We start from the raw sequence: 12,507 nt of genomic DNA on the forward strand, positions 1-12,507 counted from the left end.
CTGTTGTTCCATCAGAGGGGAGGAATTATTTCTTGAGAGATCATCTCCTGTTTCTGTTCATGATCTCTGGTTCAATCATGTTTATCTCTGTGAGAGAAAGACATATTTCTTCTCCTACCAGTAAGAAGCACAGTCCTTCCCGGAGATGCCATCATCTATGTTTCTATTTGATGATCTCTGCCTTGATTGTGTTTGTCAGAGAGAGGAAGAGTATCTACAACATGACACAATTGGTAGCATAATATCTTTATTACTTATAAATGTTTTAGTTAACTTATGAAGAAAAATGCCGTAAGAACCTTGCATTATGAATTCTCTTGATTTTAATTATGACAAAGGTTGCATTTTGATGCTCAGGGTCTGGTGAAGCTCGATCTCTTATGAAGGAAATAGCATATTTGGCTAATAGGGAAGAGAGAGTTGGTCCTTTAAAGCTAATGGTTATACATAGAAATACTGAGAAGATGCTAGCAGATGTCCTTGGGGCTACTGGGCGAATAACAATACTCTGCTATCACCATTCTGTGTCATATAAATATCAAGGGAGACTCCGGGCACAGAATATATTGTCTTCAGTTTATCATCTTATGTCTCATCAACCTGAAGATCTCCCCATCCAAATCCTAGACACTGCTGAAGACCTTGAAGAATTTTTCAGCTCAACGGACAAGGCTGTACTTCTCCTAGAATTTTGTGGATGGGGCACCGAATTATTACGCAAAGGAACTAATGGCAGTGAAAATGCTTTCGTAGTACAAGATGTGCCAGATGATGGTAGGTAACCTCATTAACAGTCTTTTCTCTCTAAGTACTTGTCTTCCTTTTTTGTTAATAACAGTTCCCCATCAGGAATTTTCATTATTATACTAATTGTTGAGAATTCTCAAATTAGATGTTAGTAATAAGTTAATAACCAATTCTTTGTCAATAAGATGTACAGATATTGTTTGCCTTGAAGTTTACACTCTAAGATGCTCAGATGTTAGTAAGTTTACACTTTGATTACTTTGATTATCATACATTCTATCAAACAGATTATCATACTTGTACAGCCACACATTTGTGAGTTTCTTCCTCCCATCTTTTGGAAATACAAATATACTTTACCTTTTACCCAGAAAAAAGTATTATGAAGTGGCATGCAAGTCATATAATTTTTGCCTCTAAGATGCTCAGCTGCTGATAAGGTCATGAACATGGGAAACAAGGATGTAGGCCATTTCTTGGGATCAAAGACGGGGATCTGGATGCATTTACCCCATTTGTTATGGTGATTCCATGCTTTTATTCCTAGGTTATTTGTTCTATTTTATTTTTATATCTTGTGAAATGTTAAAACTTCTTAGATCTACGGAAGTTTTCTATTCTGATTTGTTGAAGTATATATTATTTTAGAAGTGTTCATAATATAACCCTAATAAGCGTCTATGCAGTAATATCTGCTGTTGTATCAGACACATTGTGTCTGACATGGGAATGATAAGTATGCATAGTGATGTCAAATACATCATAAGTTTATCATTTTTATATACCAATTGGCTTCTGATTTCCCTTTATTTAAACCAATCCAATATATTTTGCAAGCTGAATAACAACATTTTAAATTTCAGATTGATGTAACTGAACTACATGTGTTTTGATAGATAACAGTTGTCAATCAACCAACCTGGTTCTGATTGAAATCACTTAAGTTTGATTGTCAAAGTAGGTTTCAGCAGGAGAATAGATTAGAGAAGTGGAGAGAAGGAAGGGGAGAAGTGTGAATGAGTAAAACAGATTGTGTGGCTCAATTAAGATCCCATATCTTTTTGTACTTTAGTAATAGAGGGAAAAATTACAGATCTGCCCCTAGTAAGGTGGCTGCAGTTATAAACACTTATAACAATTACAAAGAGGCCTGGCCCATAATAATAGGCCCATAACTAAAGAATAAAAAATAAAAAAAGCCTCTACTGACAATCATAGAATATGCTGAAACATAAAACAATTCACTCTTTTGTACAATAAATCTATGATTCTTTTTTTTTTTTTTTTGATAATTAACATTTGATTTTATTAAATATGAAGTAATGATTTAAAAGGCATGCGTCATGCGTGCCTAGGTGCACAGGCGAGGCACATTTTGGGGTGTGCGCCTCGCCCAGGTCTTAGGTGCGCGCCCCTTTCTAAAGGTACATGCCTGATGTGCCTTGCGCCTCAGCCTAGGCATGTGCCTTTTTAAAGTTTTGTGCTTTTTTTATTTTTTTTTTTGAGTCTAACAGATGGGTCGGGGGCTCCGCCCCCAGACCCCGACTGAGGCAAGCTTGGACAAGTCTATGTTAGGGTCTGAAATTCTTATTTCTCACATAAAAAATATCTTCTTAAAAGACAATGAAAGTTATAAAATCATTATTTTTTATGTGAGAAATAAGAATTTCAGACCCTAACATAGACTTGTTCGGGCTTGCCTCAAGGGGGTGTGGTACAAAGGTGACTCATAGAATCTAGAGTGCAATATGTTTTACATCACATTAGCTACTTGAAACAATGCAATTAAGGAAAAAAAGAGATTGTGGGTTTTACATGCTTGAAAATGCTTTATATGTTTGCTTTTGTTTTTAAATTTTCATTTGAATACGCTTTACATGTTATGTTTATGTGTTTTAATTTTAGATAATAGTTTTTTTAAAACAAATATTTTAAAATTTAAGTTTATATTTTTTATTAGAATTATGTTTAATATTTTTTTGAATTTTTTGCACATTTTTAATTTTTTTGGCATTTTTTGAAATTTCTTATTTTTTTTTTAACTTTTTAGCTCTTTTTTTGTAATTTTTTGCCTTGCTTAAAAAGGAGTGCGCCTTGTCTTGCGCCTTGCGCCTCAGGCGCAAATTGGCCCTTGTGCTTTTAAAACACTAATATGAACATATATATGTATGTACTAGTGGAGTTCTGTGCGATGCACGGGAAATTCAAAAAATTGATTAAATTTATTAAAATAACAGTAAATTACAATAAATGACACTAATTTTGTATAATTTTACACTTATTTATGATAATTTTCAATAATTAAAGATTAAAAATCAGAAAATAACAGTAAATTCAATAAAAATTAGATATTAAATAATAATAAATAACACTATTTTTTGATAATTTTCAACAATTAATGATTAAAGTCAGAAATAACAGTAAATTACAATAAAAAATAAATATTAAGTAATGATAAATTACACCAATTTCTGACAATTTTCAATAATTAATTATTTAAAATAAGAAAATAACAGTAAATTACAATAAGGAATTAAATAATAAATAACAACAAATGACACTAATTTTCGGAAATAAATGGTTGAAAACTTTGAACGATTATTAATATTCCGAAAAATATTAAATAATACTATAGTTATTTCAAAAATACTTTAATTATTATTTTTAGTTAATGAAACTAAAATAATAATATTTATTAGTTAATCATGTAATTATTATTATTTAATAAAAATGAAATGATTATTAGTGTAATTATTATTAGCAAGAATAACTATGATTACTGTAATTATTATTGTTTAATAAAATCGAAAATGTAGTAAAATATGTCAATGTGGAAATGGATCTGGGTCAGAATATCCAGAATCTGACCTGAGACATTGTCTTGACCCGTTTTGCGCTACAGTGGCCGCTTGACACAGTGACCACTGTAGCGACACGGGCAGATCTTGGTTGGTTTTTCAATGCAGAAGAAACCAAAACTGACCCATTTTATTTATACCAAAACCAATCCATTTGGTTTTAAACATATGTGGTTGAATATGGAAAAACGTTTTTGGTTTTAAATGTGCAGGTGCTCCTCTGTTCTGGGTTTTTAAACATCTTTGGTGTTTTGGTTGGTTTTTTTTACTGCAGAAAAACCAAAACCACTCCATTTGACACCAGTGGCCATTAACCAAAAACCAAAGCACATAGCATAGAACAGATTTCTTTTTCATGTCTTAAAAATATCAACATAACATAAAACAGATTTCTGGGTTTCTAAATGTCTGGGCTTTTTTGGTTGGTTTTTGACATTGGGAAACATACCTGGGTGTTTTGCCCATATTCTCTGAATCTGCTAATTAAGCTAAGTCTATGAATGTTGACAATGAATCTCCAACTGATGTGAGTCAAGAATGTCCCGAGCAATTGGAAAATACAAAGAGAATAGAGTGAAAATACAGAGAGAACAGAGGGAAAGGGTTGTATGACAACTTAGAATCTCAGTGTATCAAGCCTAAAATAATGATTGATTCGAATTTGAAGTTGTTTGTTGGGGGTGGGAAATTCTGGATCAAGTATGTTCAATTACATGGAATAAAAAAATAAAAAATTCAAAAAATTGTAAAAGTAGGAATTAGGGGTGGCAAATGGGTGGGTTGGATGTCGGTTGAGTACCAACCCACCCATATTGACCCTTTAACCAATTTTCCACCCATGTTAGTGGGTCAGAGTGGGTCATAACCCACTTTGACCCTGACCCACCCTAACCCACCCATTTGACCCTCTAATTCAAAATTTCAAATTAGACCTTTTTTTTTTAAATTTTTTCTATATTCTAATTGCATAAAATCATATAATTATATATTTTCAATTACAAAAACATAAAAATTCAAAAATTTCAAATAAAAAAAATGCATAAAAATACAATAAATGGAAAAAGAATATATATTCCTTGTAAAACATCAGAAATTGCAGAAAAAATTAGAAAACATTAAAAAATTAAATAAAAGGAAAGAGAAATTGTAAAATTGTAGAAAATTGAAGAAAATACAAAATTGATAGAAATTACCGAAAACATACAAATAATAAAATTTTTCAAAAATTATATTTTCATCCAAAAAAATCAGAAATTGTAGAATAATAAATTAAATATAAAATCCAAAAAATTGTATATTTAAACTAAAAAGAATAATCATAAAAAATACAGAAAATGATAATAAAAATCTCCAGAAATTATACATTTCAGGTAAAAATAGAAAAAAGTTACATAAGAATGATGAAAATTTTTATATATATTTCAACCAAAGAATAGAATGAAAGAAAAATTACAAAAAGTAATTAAATAATAACCATCGATCCTCATTATATTTTTCAACTAAAATGATTTATAAAAAAACAAAAAATACATAAAATATACAAAATAATATAAAAATATAAAAAAAAGTGGCCGCGGTAGTGCCTCTAGATCATATGGTCCCGTCGCACTCACCAACATCATCTTGCTCGCCCCTGTTCTCCTCCTTCCTCCATTCAACCACCCATGTTTCTCCTTCATTTGTTCAATCGTCGACATCATCTTGCTTGCCCCTGTTGCTCCTTCCTCCGTTCAATCGTTGACGTTGATATTCTCCTCTATTCCTTCATCAACATCAATATATTGGAAGAAGGAAACATCAATGTTGTTGATTCAAAGCTTTGGGAGGAGTGTTGACAGTAAGTTTGAAACAATGTTTCGAAACCTTCATTTTGCCATTGATTTGGAATCATGGTTCAACGATTCAACAGATTGACATCATTGTTGGTGAAGGCGAGAATGACGTCAACAATTTGAGCGAATAACAACGCACTTGAGTGAGCCCTAAATAGTGAGAACGGTTGCAATGGGAGTGATTGTTGGAGGTTTTGCAAAGTCTTAACTGAGAATAAGAGAGAAGAGGAAAACCCTAACTGAGAAGAAGAGGAGAAGAAGAAAATTGTCAAAGCATCTAAGTTTAGTCTTTAAGTTGAGGGTCAATGGGTAACCCTTGACCCAACCCCACCCTGACCCTTTTCTCTTGACCCTAATGGGTCACTCGACCCATGTTGACCCATCATTAGTGTAGAGAAGATGGGCCGAATGGCCCATAGGTTGCTTATTCTTTCTTGTTATCTATGTTTCTTTTCTGTAACGGGCCTTATTTTGGGTCCATCCAATCAATATTAAGTTCTGTGTAAATTCTTGCCCAACTAAGGGCCTCCTTGTAATTATTCAAATATTTCTAATAAAACAGTGTTAGGGGGGCTGAGAGAGAGTGAGTTCGAAATCCTCTTCTCAGACCCTCATTGCCGAACCCTCAACTCTTTTCTCTTCACTTGATACTCCGGGACAATGCACTGATCATCTTGGGAATGTTGCTCTTGGATCTGTCTCTTCAGAGTCTGTTAGTCGGATTATGTTGTGTCATTATCGTTTTGGTCATCTGTCTTTTTCTGCCTTGAGTCATCTATTCCCTGAACTGTTTAAGGGAATTAGTCTGTCCAGTCTACATTGTGAGTCTTGTGAATTGTCAAAGCATTGTAGAAGCAATTATCATTTGAGCAATAAAAGATCTTCTGTTCCTTTTAATATTGTGCATTCTGATGTGTGGGTACCTTACCACTTATCCTCCATGGGTGGCTACAAATATTTTATCTTATTTATTGATGACTTTTCACGGTTCACTTGGATATTCTTGATGAAATCCCTGATGAAGTTCCAAGACTTGTAAAAGAATTCCATATTTGTTCTAACCCAATTTGATACTAGGATTAAGATCTTCAGATCGGACAATGCAAAAGAATACTTTGAGAAAAACCTATCCTGCTATCTTTCTGACATGGGGGTTATTCATCAAAGCTCATGTGCTAGGACCCCAGAACAGAATGGGGTTGCTGAGAGGAAAAACAGGCATATTGTTGAGGTTGCAAGAAGTATCTTATTTGCCTCACATATTCCTACCAGGTTTTGGGGTGATGTTGTTCTTACTGCTACCTACCTTATAAACTACATGCCATCCAGGGTTTTGGGGTTTAAGTCTCCCTTCACTCTTCTTCATCCGGACAATGATCTTTTTCTTGTTCCTATTCGTGTCTTTGGCTGCACCTGTTATGTACATGTTCCAAGTGTCCAAAGGCATAAATTTGAACCCAAAGCTCAAAAGTGTATCTTCCTTGGTTATTCCCCCACATAGAAGGGTTATTGTTGTTTGATCCAAAGTCTGGCAATCGATATGTCTCAATGGATGTCACATTTGATGAGCTTTCCCCCTTTTATGGTTTCTCTCCAGAAGGACATTGTCCACAGGGGGAGAATTTGACATAGGTGTTTGTTCTTCCTCTTCCTGTCCCTGTTGAGTCTCTTGATGTGTCTGCCTCTCCTTCAAATGAATCAAGGGTGGATCAGTCGCTCCATTCTCCTTGTCCCAGTACTCTACCTCCTCGTCCTATCCTCAATCCCAAGGTGTATCACAGGCAAAGATCCAGAAATGTGCAGGTTGTTTCTCCTACAACACATGAGCCTCATATACTTCCAGTCACAGAAGAGACAACAGATACTGTTTCAGCACCTTTGGATTCATCCTTTCCTGACCTTGATATTCCCATTGCTGTTAGAAAAGGAAAACGGAAGTGCACTGCACACTGCATTTCCAAGCACTTTTCTTACAGTTTGCTTTCACTTTCATACTTTGCCTCTCTCTCTTCTGTTGCTTTTCATCCTATTCCCAGGTCTGTGTCAGAAGCTCTTAAGATTCTAGAATGGAGGGATGCTATGAGATCTGAAATCGATGCCCTACACAAGAACGACACATGGGAAGTAGTGGATTTGCCTGAAGGGAAGGATCCTGCTGGTTGCAAGTGGGTCTTTACTATCAAATACAGAGCTGATGGCACCATTGAAAGGTACAAGGCTAGGTTGGTTGCAAAAGGCTATACACAGACATATGGGATTGATTATTTAGAGACTTTTGCACCTGTTGCCAAGATGACATTTGTGAGGGTTCTTCTATCTTTAGCTGCTCACTTCGACTGACCCCTTTATCAATTGGATGTGAAGAATGCATTTCTGAATGGTGAGTTACATGAGAAGGTTTACATGTCTTTTCCTCCAGGGATGTATGGAACTTATATGAAAGAGAAGGTATGCAGGCTGAAAAAATCTCTTTATGGATTAAAACAGTCCCTTAGAGCATGGCTTGAGAGATTTAGAACAACACTTGTTAACTTTGGTTATGTGCAGACACAGTCCGATCATACTCTTTTTGTGAAGAGGAGTGGACCTCTGGCAGTATACCTCATTGTGTATGTAGATGATATTGTAGTGATTGGTAATGATGCCTCAGGAATTCATGATCTAAAATCTTTTCTACATACAGAGTTTGAGATTAAAGATTTGGGGGAATTGAGATACTTTCTTGGCATAGAAGTGGCTCGATCCAAGGACGGGATTCTTATCTCCCAAAGGAAGTATGTTCTTGATTTACTCTCTGAAACTGGAAAGATGGGTCCTAGACCAGTTGCTACTCTTATTGATATGAGTCATAAACTCTCAGCCTCAGAAGGGGCATTGTTAGAAGACAAAGGAATCTTTCAGAGATTTCTTGGGAAACTTTTGTACCTATGCATGACTCGGCCAGATATTGCATATGCAGTTAGTTGCATTAGCCAATTCATGCATGCTTTCCGAGACACTCATATGGCAGTTGCAGAGAGAATCCTATGTTATTTGAAGGTCTCCCCAAGAAAAGGGTATTTTGTTTGCCAAGCATGGTCATATGAAACTTGAAGCCTACACCGATGCTGACTGGGCTGAGAACATTGATGTTAGAAGATCTACCTCTGGGTATTGCAGCTTGGTAGCTGGTAATGTTGTTTCTTGGAGAAGCAAGAAACAATCGGTTGTTGCTCGGTCTTCTGCTGAAGCAGAATATAGGACCATGGCACATGGGGTTTCTAAATTATTATGGCTAAAATCTTTGATAGAAGAACTTGGAGTTGAATACGACAAGCCAATGATGTTGTACTGTGATAATCAGGCTGCCATCAACATTGCTCACAACCCAGTGCAACATGATAGAACCAAGCATATTGAAGTTGATCGACACTTCATTAGGGAAAGGGTCTCTTCGAGTGAAGTGTGTCTTCCTTTCATCACATCTGAAGGACAGTTGGAAGATTTTCTCACCAAAGGCATTCCTAAGGCAAAACTTCAGCATGATAGCAGCAAGCTTGGCATGATTGACATCTATGCTCAGCTTGAGGGGGAGTGTAGAGAAGATGGGCCGAATGGCCCATAGGTTGCTTATTCTTTCTTGTTATCTATGTTTCTTTTCTGTAATGGGCCTTATTCTGGGTCCATCAAGTCAATATTAAGTTCTGTGTAAATTCTTGCCCAACTAAGGGCCTCCTTGTAATTATTCAAATATTTCTAATAAAACAGTGTTAGGGGGGCTGAGAGAGAGTGAGTTCGAAATCCTCTTCTTAGACCCTCATTGCCGAACCCTCAACTCTCATCTCTTCAGTTTTCTTCAATTAGAATGGGAGGGTTGGGCGGGTCAGATGGGTTGGTGTCAGAATTGCCAGCTCTAGTAGGAATGGGGATTTTGGACCAAATTTTGAAGGGGAGGAAGGTGACACATGGCCTGATTCACTTTAATTGGGAGTTTGTATACAATCCTTTCAAAGGTTCTGTTAGAGAGGTTTAAACAAGTGCTACCTCTAGTGGATTCACCCTTTCAAAGTGCATTTTTGGAAGGTAGGCCATAGGCAAATTGTGGATCAAATTCTAGTGGCTAATGAATGTGTTATGGAAAAGAGGAAGACAGGAAAGAGGTGCTTGGTGTGTAAAGTGGAATTAGAGAAAGCCTTTGATCTAGTGGATTGGAGAGTTCTTCTAGAATTACTAAAGAGGCTTTGTTTTGGAGCAAAGTGGAGATTATGGATTAAAGGGTGTATCAACTTTGTTCATTACTCAATTATTATCAACAGTTTGGCAAAAGACTTCTTACCGACTAGGTGAGGAATTAGGCAAGGAGACCCCTTATCACTCTTCCTTTTCACCCTAGTGGTGGAGGCCCTAAGTAGAATGGTGGTGAAAATAGATCTACAAGGCCTTTTTAGTGGGTGGAAAATTGGTAGAAATCAAGCGGTGCTCTCCCATCTCCAATTTGTCAACAACACAATTCTATTCTGTGAGGATGTTAATCTAGAGTTGATGGGAAACTTGAAAGATCTGATTGATAACTTTGTGGGCTTGATTGGATTGAGGATTAACGGGAGTAAAAGTGGATTGCATGGATCAACCTGGAAGAGAGGGAGCTTTTGAGGTTTGTTGATTTATTGGGATGTGAGGTTAGAAATTGGCCTATGACTTAGGCTTGCCTTTGGGAGGGAACCGTAGGATCGATGGATTTTGGAAGCTATTAGTGGAGAGGTTTGCTAGGAAATTAGCCCTTTGGAAATGGAACTACATCTCTTTGGGTGGAAGAATCACATTGATTAGAGCCACAAGGCCAGCCTTCTCACTTGTTTCCTATTCACTTTCTATATCCCACTAGGATAGCAGGGCAACTTGAGAAATTCATGAGGGACTTACTTTGGGAACCAGGTGAGGAAAAGAAGGACCACCTAGTAAAATGGGAACATGTTAGCAAACCTAAGGAAAAAGGGGGCCTGGGGTTGGGAAAGGTTGCCTCTAGAAATACTGCTCTGCTAGGTAAGTGGTTATGGAGATTCTCTTTTGAGAGAGACAGGCTATGGTACAAAGTTATAGAAATCATCATGGGCCGGAAAGCAATGGATGGGATGCAAAACTTGTCACTCACTCCTCTTTAGCTTCTCCTTGGAAAGCTATTCATGCATGAAGTTTACCCTATCTTTCTTAATTCCATCAGGTTTGATGTGGGAAGGGGAGATGAAGTATGGTTTTGTGAAGACTTGTGGCTAGGGGAGACTCCATTCAAAGATCATTTTGCAACCTCTTTACTCTCTACTTTCAAGGGTGAAACTGTATCTAGACTGGTAACACCCTCCCCAACTAGCTTAAATTGGGGTTTGGGCTTCAGAGGAGGGTTAAGGGATTTTGAATGCCTTTCCTTGGTCCATTTATGTGACTCTTTAGGGCAAGTATTCCTAGACCCTTCCCTTGAGGACTCTGGACTCTAGAATTTGGGAAGCTTCACCATACAGTCGCTTCACTTGTTCCTCCTTTTTTTAAAATCCTTGCTTCGCCTAACCCTTAAGGGGTGGACTTCTCAATGAGAAAAATTTAGAGTAAGCCTATCCCACGTAAAATTCAAGCTTTCTGTTGGGAACTTTTCCTTGGTAAGGTAAACACTTGTGACATGCTGCAGAGAAGAAGGCCTTGTGCCTGCCTTTTCCCTGACTGGTGTTTCTTATGTAGGTGCAGTGGTGAGATTCTATCTTATTTATTATTATCCTATCCCTTTGTGCATCATATTTGGGAGTTTTTTTGTTCTCTTTTTGGGTGCAGGAGGGATCCCTCTCAAGATGTGGTAGGATTGTTTATTCCTAACTTCTTAAGGCAATCAAAGAAAAGAGGGAAGTTGCTCTAAAGAGCCACTAAAGCAGAAATTTGTTGGGTGGTTTGGGAAGAAAGGAATAATAGAATCTTTTCTAAAAAGAATAGGTCTTTGGAAGAATTGATTGAGTGCATAAAGTTAAAGGTGGCATTATGGGTAAAGACATTAGATAGCTTCCAAATATTCTTAGTTACTGACATCCAAAGAGCCTGGGCTGCAGTAGCACAGTCATTGAGAGAAAGAGATAGGGTAAGGGTGGATCGTAAACCCCTAGAATACAATAGAATCAAGCTGAATTTTGATGGGAGATCAATCAGAAGCCTGAGGTTGGCAGGAATAGGAGGGTTAATCAGAAATGCTGAAAGGTGGATTTTGGCCTTGCTTTCAGGGCCAATTGGTATAGGAAATTCCTTGAAGGCTGAATTGTGGGCACTACTACAAGGTCTCTGGCTAGCAAAGCAGCCAGGTTTCAAACGTGTTGAGGTGGAAGGGGACTCAAAACTAGTTATCTCATGGGCAAACTGCAGCAGACATACTACCTGGACTCTTAGACACTTGATAAGGGAAGTGGAACAGACTGCTAGGGATGTGGAGGCAGAATTTAAAGGGGTGAGAAGAAGTGCAAATGGGTAGGTGTGAGCATTCAGTTTATTCGATTAAAAATTGAACTGAATAAACCGAAATTTTAGAAACCGAATTAAAAAATGAAAACCGAATTGAAAAATGAAATAACCAAAACTGAAAATTTTGGTTATTTTGGTTAAAACTGAATTTCAGTAATATATATACTATATTATATGTTATATATTAATATATATATATATTATGAAATCAAATTTCATTATATTATATATTCATATATAAATATATTATATATTCATATATAAATATATTATATATTAAATATTATATGCTATATATATTATATATTACATGTTATATAGCAAAGTTCAGTTAATTTGGTTGTTTTTGGTTAACTGAATTTCTAATTCTAAAAACTAAAACTGAAACCAAAATATTCAAAAGATTGAAATTACTGAACCAAGAACTGAAATAATCGAACCAAAGAAAATGAAACTGAAATTTCGGTTCGGTTTTTCGAGTTTAAACCGAATAATGCTCACTCTTACAAATGGGTTAGTTGATTCCCTTGCCAAACAAGGGGTTATGAGGTGGCGGCTGTTTTGGGCTTCTATGTAATGGGGGTTTGAGAATTGGGGAT

The 12,507-nt window shown here is 36.3% G+C and overlaps 1 protein-coding gene across 7 annotated transcripts in view; it reads left to right on the forward strand.

Moving 5' to 3' along the window:
- Positions 1–12,507, forward strand: part of LOC148855649 (uncharacterized) — a 69,596-nt gene that overhangs the window by 7,709 nt on the left and 49,380 nt on the right. For all 7 annotated transcript variants that reach the window (XR_016094800.1, XM_088940966.1, XM_088940967.1 and 4 more), the window contains exon 2: positions 358–774. Coding sequence is in view for 6 of the 7 variants with exons in the window: in XM_088940966.1 (XP_088797092.1) it covers positions 358–774 (417 nt within the window). In the remaining variant the exon portion in view is untranslated. The remainder of the gene's footprint in view (positions 1–357; positions 775–12,507) is intronic.

Source organism: Nelumbo lutea, chromosome 4 (genome assembly GCF_056320005.1).
Source record: "Nelumbo lutea isolate HS-2025 chromosome 4, American lotus-T2T, whole genome shotgun sequence".
NCBI classification, from domain to species: domain Eukaryota; kingdom Viridiplantae; phylum Streptophyta; class Magnoliopsida; order Proteales; family Nelumbonaceae; genus Nelumbo; species Nelumbo lutea.